The 7097-nt window shown below is 41.9% G+C and overlaps 1 protein-coding gene across 1 annotated transcript; it reads right to left on the bottom strand.

Annotated features, from left to right (window-relative positions):
* Positions 1–4188: 4188 nt before the first annotated feature.
* Positions 4189–4761, bottom strand: LOC142833595 (interferon alpha-12-like). The gene has a single exon (XM_075945145.1). It carries the CDS (start codon positions 4759–4761, stop codon positions 4189–4191), a length of 573 nt encoding a protein of 190 aa, XP_075801260.1.
* Positions 4762–7097: the final 2336 nt, after the last annotated feature.

Below are 7097 nucleotides of genomic sequence, written 5' to 3'. Positions count from 1 at the left end.
ACATCATGCTAACGGAAATAATAGGTAAAATAGATGGTATATGTTTTCTACCATATGGGAAATCTAGAAACAGCAATACAAGTTTATATTTATATAATATGACAGACACACACACACACACACACACACACTGCATATATATATATATATATATATATATATATATATATATATATGCAGAATAAGGTCAACTTTAGAAGCAGAGAGGACCAGTGTGAAGGGTTTGGGGGAAGAGGAGAGGATAATGGAGGAGCAAATATATAAAAGTACATCACAACACACATGGATGCAGACATCACACTAAAGCCCATCCTATTACAAAGGTATCACACACTTTGATCACAGGACACGGGGAAAAGAATCTGATATTAACCCTAAAGTTTCCCTTTTGTTGGCCACTTCTCACAAAGTGGAAAGGTGCTTTTCACACTGCTAGGGGAGAAATCCATGAAATATCTTGTCCTACTGTGACCTCTGTGAGCTACCATAGTGATTGGCCTATAAACCTATGCCCATTACTGCAATAGTGTCATGAATGTTATAGGAGCAATTGATAACATTCTAATAGGACTTCTGGCCTGCTCCAAAGAGGAATCTCATGCCTTGTACTGTAAACCTGGCCAAGGCCCATGACTGGGGATCAGAGATCATACTGCTATTGTTTTGTTATAAGAGACACAGTATCAGAGCCTTCTAAATTCTTACCTGTACACACACAGGCCTGGGTAAAGCTCACCCCTCTTTAAAGAAACTTACTTATGCAGCAGACAGTATTTCATACAGATACAGTCAAAGTGCAGAGCATAAATGAGTACAGAGTGCTCACTCCTAATGGAATGTCGATATCACACCTCCTTCCCCAGCCAACGCTCAGGGAACATTGCAGAAGAAGTGGCAGAGCGATTGTTAAGTCAGAAGCTGGGGAAGATTGCTACAAAGTATCTCTGAACACAAAGGGGGCCATTGCACTCATGAATCAGGGAAGCTGTGACTGTGGGTAAGAGATCAATGTTATTAATTGCTCCTATAACATTCCTGACACTATACAAGTCAGGCCAGTCCACACCCAGCATGGAGAGAGAAGGGCCTCACAATGCTCCATCCCAATCTGAAGCCCCACTGACAGTTTGTCATCAGTGAGGAAGAGCTAATTTTTGTTTAGTTGTTTGGCCTATGGTCAATGAACATTCTTCAATGAATATTACCATAAACCTATGCAAATATGGAAAGCAGTAATTGATCTAGATGGGCTTAATAAAAAGAAAACAAAGAAAATGAAGAAGAAATGAAGTTGTGGAGAATATGTTAAAGAGGTCCAGGAAGACTTCAGGGCAGGGAGGAAGTGGTGGATATGATGTACATACACTGCATTGATGCATGCAGTTACCAATAAGAGATACAAATTGTGAAAATACATATACCAAGTCATAATTTAATGGGGAGCACAGTTTTCTGTTTTACTATTGTACAACATATAGGCTACACAGAAAACTGCTGTGCTACATGTTTAAAAAACACTAGGGAAAAGATTCTAGAATTTTTGTCCATAAAGGAATGGTAACTACGAGATGGTCGGACCTACTTATATTTAAATAGCACACAATTTAAACATTGTCTCAATCAGGGTGACTAATGCTGTGATGAAGCACCATGGAAAAAGCAGCTTGTGCAGGAAAGGGTTCACTTGTCTTCCACTTTCACACCGCAGCTCATCACCAAAGGAAAGGAACAGAAAGGGGCAAGAACTGGGAGGCACAGCTGATGCAGAGGCCATGGAGAAATTCTGTTTTCTGGCTTGCTCAGCCTGCTTTTACAGCCAGGACCATCAGCCCAGGGAGGCAACACTCATTGCATCAATTTCTAATTAAGAGAACACCCCACAGGCTTGTATATAACCCCAGCATGTGGAGGAATTTCCTTAACTGAGGTTTCCTCTTCTCAAATCTCTTCATCTTCCATCCCATTGGCATAAAACTAGCCAGCAGGGCTGAGTCCTTGCCAAGTTGACATATAAACGCATTACTGAAGGCCCAGCCTTTCCTTTTCTTGTTCATTCCCACAATCACACTAATATCAACGTCACAATAAAAACAATTCAAAGTTTTAAGAGTGACACAGTCTTTAATCATTTAATTATTTAAAATTTTAGTCCCTTTAAAAAATATCCAAACTCTGGAACAGGAGAGGGTCTCAATGGTTGAGATTACTGCTTACTCTTGCAGAGGACCTGGGTTTGATTCCAGATGTTATAGGAGTTACAGGTGGGTGTGTACTCCCTTCTGACCTCCACTGGGACCAGGCATACATGTGACAGACATACATGAGGTGAGAACATACATAAAATAAAAATTAATGAAGATATAATTTTTTTAAATATCCAAACTCTCTTTTTAAATCCAAAGTATCTCAACTGTTGTTGGCTCATCTACAAATCAAAAATAAATTAAGCATTTGCTTACTTCAATAAGGAAGAAGGAGAACATAGATCGCTTCTCCAGATCCACCTGCAGCACACACAAACTTGACCCCTAGGCTCAGGTCAGCTCCAGTTCACATGTTCGCTCTCTTTGTGGACTTCCCAAGGGACTGGCATCTCCAAAAGCTTGGGCTGTCCTGCTGAAATGGGGCTGCAGTTCACCAGTAGCCTCTCTGGGCTCTTCTCAGGGACTCTAACCCTGCCACAGAGTGCCGACCCTCGGATGCTCTCCAGGACTCCTTCGCGCCTTCAGAACCTCACCAGCTTGATGATTCATGCATTACCAGGTTCCACTGCCAGGTTGAGGTGCAACCTCGACAGCCTCAGGCACATGGCTTGCATGACCCAACTCTGAGGAAACCTCTCCCGCATGATTCCAACTCAATGATGCTGCTCTCTTCTTAATCTCCCCCGATGCCTCAGCTCATTTTCACCAACATCAAATGTCCCAGTGAAACAGATGTTTCCCTTTAGTTTTTCTGGTATCTTGTTATTCATACTGATTCTTCAGGCTCTGGTAGCAAGAACCCGATTATTAGCTGAAATAGCAAATGACTCTGGTAGTGTCATTAGCAGACTCTCTAACTAGCCTCTGAAATAGTCAAAGCTAGGCCTTTTGTTTGGATTGCTCTCAACATTCTTCCAAGCTCTCAGGGAACAGATCACCAAGCTATGAACACGCAATAGCTTTTCTAGCCCAATGTTCCAAAGTCTTTCCACAGTCCTTCCCAAAGTACATGATCAGGTCTGTCACAGAAATACCCCCGCAATCATGGTACAACTTTCTGTCTTAGTTAGGGTTATTACTGCTTTAATGAAACACCATGACCAAAGAAACTTGGAGGGGAAAAGGTGATTTTGACTGACACTTGCACATCACTGTTAATCATCAAAGGAGGTCAGAACAAAGACTCAAATGGATTAGGAACTAAAGGCAGGCACTGATGCAGAAGCCATGGAAGGGCACCGACTACTGGCTTGCTCATCATAGTTTGTTCTGCCTGTTTTTTTTTTTTCTGACACAGGGTTTCTCTGTAGCTTTTGAGCATGTCCTGAAACTAGCTCTTATACACCAGGCTGACCTCGAACTCACAGAGGGCCAGGAACTCTCCCTTTCAAATTAAGAAAATGCCCCTAGAATCCAAAAAGAACAAAGAAAAAAATACCATACAGCCTTGCTTGAGGACCCATCACATAAAAGACATATTTTTTAAAGGCATATTTTTTAAGGTTCCCTCCATTCAGATGACTTTAGCTTGTATCTAGCAGACTAAAACTAACCAGCACACAGCATACCATATAAATGTATGGAGTTTTTATGCTGTACTGTGTCAACTTTAATGAAATTTATATTATTGAAAGTTATAAAGAATGGAAAGACACAAAATTAATTTAATATTTAATACCATAGAAAAATAATTTTATCACATATAAGAAAAATGTTAAATTAAAGAATGTATAAAATTCCACATGATATTATAACTGAACTTACAACTTAAATAAATAAATATGTATACACAAAATAGAAATAACTGGGTGAATCTAGAAGCTAATGTCTCTACAATATGCATAGTCTTGCTCATAACTGATGAAACATCCAGAAAGGTTGATTGATGAATGTCAAAATGAGTGATATCTCTGACAGAGCAGAATTGGTGAGGTGAGGTACAGGAACCTAGTCCAGGAGAGCCTTCTCCTCTTTGGCTCAGGATTTACTCCTTCTCCTCACTCAATCTTGACAGCAACTTGGCTGAGGAAGACAGGGCTCTCCAGACTTCTGCTCTCACCACCTCCCAGGCACAAGCACTGTGTTTCTTCTCTCTCAGGTAGGCAGAGATCCTGTGGAAGTATTTCCTCATAGCCACCAGGGAGTCTTCCTGGCTCAGGGGAGGTTCCTGCACCCCCACCTGCTGCATCAGACAGGCCTGCAGGTCCTTGAGCTGCTGGTGGAGGCCAGTGCAGAATGTGTCTAGGAGGGTTGTCTCCCAAGCAGCAGATGAGTTCTCTGAGCTGAAGAGGATGAGGACCTGCTGGGTCATCTCCTGCAGGACAGGGATGGCTTGAGTCTTCTGGATCTGCTGGGCATCCACCTTCTCCAGAGGGAATGCAAAGTCCTTTCTGTCCTTCAGGCAGGAGAGAAGGGAGACTCTCCTCATTTGTGCCAGGAGTGTCAAGACTCTCTTGTTCCTGAGGTTATGAGTCTGAGGCAGGTCACATCCCAGAGAGCAGGTTGACCAGTAGCTCATTAGTACCATGGCCATCAGGAAAGCACAGGGTCTGGCCATTGTGGATGTTGCAGATGCTGTTGGTTCTCTGGGCTGTTGATCCTGAACCTTCCCCTCTAGGTTCTCTGAAAATCATCATTTGTGCCTGTGTCTTAAATAGGGAAGAACACTACTTTCCATTTTCTGAAGCCCTCCCATTACTTTCCAATTTTCTTTTCACTTTCTCTCATTCATTCTCTGCTTCTGTGTGGGCACTTTCCCTCAACCATTTTGGGTTTCATTATTGCTTCTTCTTCCTTCTTTCAATAAAGTCATTTAGTTCTTTTATGTATGAATAAAATTTCTTTAACTTTTACCAAACACATAACCTTTAATGTATGAAATGTCCTCATCTAATAAACTGTCCTCATCTAAAGAATGGAAAAATTCATGTCAAAGTGTCCTTAAAAGCTATTGAATGGCTCATTTATCAACATTCTTGTACCACACACTTGAGAACCCAATTGTTTTCCAAACACTCATGTAAAACCAGACACAGAAACATGCTTGCAACCCTGAAACTCAGGAGGTGACACATACATACTCTAGGAGGAGTCCCTACAGTTCCAAGCCATCCAATCTACAATGTTGAGTGCTCGTTTAAGTGAAAACCTGTCCCAGGAAACAAGGTAGGGAGTGAGTGAGTTAGGAACTGGACATTGATATCTGGCGTCAATCTGCATGAACACACACATACAGAGGCAAACACACAAACTTGTGTATATCCTACAACCACACACATACACAATAATGAACAAAGGTAAATTAAATTAATAAAATATAAAATAAGCCTGCTGTGGTGACTCATGTCTTTATTATTAACATTCAGGAGGCAGAGGAAGGTGGTTATCTGTATGAAAAGATAGGTTGGTCTATGTAGTCAGTTTCAGGACAGCTAGGGCTGTATAGAGAAACTCTGATGAAAAAATAATAATAAAAGGAAAGAAAAAGGAAAAAATAAAACTCAGGTATATTGAGAAGTTAAAAGTTTTACATTAATTAAAATGTAAAGGTGAATGCATTATGTATTAATATCTAAATCTCATTGATCAAAGATGGGAGGGCGCCAGCTCATGTTGCCGACCTCTGAGGAGGCTAGAAGGACCATGGTTGGAGCAAGGGGTGACACCACAGGGAAAGGGGGTCTGCAGGGCCCCTAATAGCTCCAGAACAACTAAGATGAAAAAAAAGACAAGTCTTATGTGAAGATGTTTTTAAAATGAATCCTCACAAAACTGGAAGGAAAGATGGTGGAACAGACCCTCGCATGGACAATGATGATGTCGTGTCTCAGCCAGCAGGCTACAGGCACAAAAATATTCCTGCTGGCCCATAGGGCTGCTGGCACTGATGACAGGCAGATGTGTGGCTCTCTGGAGCTCCTGCACAAACAGGTCATTATGGAATGGAGCTGGCCCTAGCTTGTCAGCCCTACGCCCACAGACCAGCCCCCACATGGAGCCAGCATGGTAGTGGCCTGTCACGCCTGCCCTAGTGGGACACAGAGGGAGCAGGGCAGCTCTGCTGCCTGCAGCCCACAGGCACAGCGGTTTTGCCTGGTGATAGAGTGATATACATTGATATGTATAGAGCTCCTTGGGAAATACGTTATAACTGAATAGGGCCGGTCTGTGCTTCAGCAGAAACCATGTGGAAGATCATGATCTGTGCTCCTGCGGAGTATAAACAGCAAGGAAGCTAGTTTTTCCATAATACTGATGTCTGCAGACTCACAGTTGAGAAGGAAGGACATAGAAGGCTCCTGTGACCACTCTCCCCCTCATTTGCCCAAATTAACAGCCTAGACAGAAAGTAATTAAAGAGAACTCTTAAAAATTGTTGTGAGGATGCTGAAGTGTAGCTCTTCTAAGTTGATGACTTCTGGCAGATGTGCAGGTGGGAAAGCACTCAGCTTTTTTTTTAAGGGGCTGCCCACCAGGAGTTTGACCATGTTCCATTGAGAACATTAGCAACACACATTGGACTATTTTTAAAAATATTTTCTTTTCTGGCAGTGTGGGAATACCAAGGATAGAGGAGCAGACCTGGGAGGACTGGGAAATGAGTGTGCTCAGTATTGTGAAACTCCAAAATTATTAGTAAAAATATACAAGAATCTAACAAATATTACACATTAAAAAGTACTGGACATGCATTAAAAACATAAATAACATTTAAGCTCTGCCCTCTCTGTAGACAGCTGTTCCTTTAGATGAGCACTTTTAATTTTCACAAGCAACCCATGGCTCAATCGTGCACTCTCTATTCCTAAAGCGAATGTGCTTAAGGAGGAGCCAGAGTTTTTCAAAGTGAGCAAAGATTCATGGAAGCCTTTGAGATGACAGAGCAGTCAGAAG

The sequence above is a fragment of the Microtus pennsylvanicus genome, chromosome 13 (assembly GCF_037038515.1).
Source record: "Microtus pennsylvanicus isolate mMicPen1 chromosome 13, mMicPen1.hap1, whole genome shotgun sequence".
In the NCBI taxonomy this organism is placed as follows: Eukaryota; Metazoa; Chordata; class Mammalia; order Rodentia; family Cricetidae; genus Microtus; species Microtus pennsylvanicus.
This window is presented reverse-complemented; position numbering and strand designations above follow the sequence as displayed.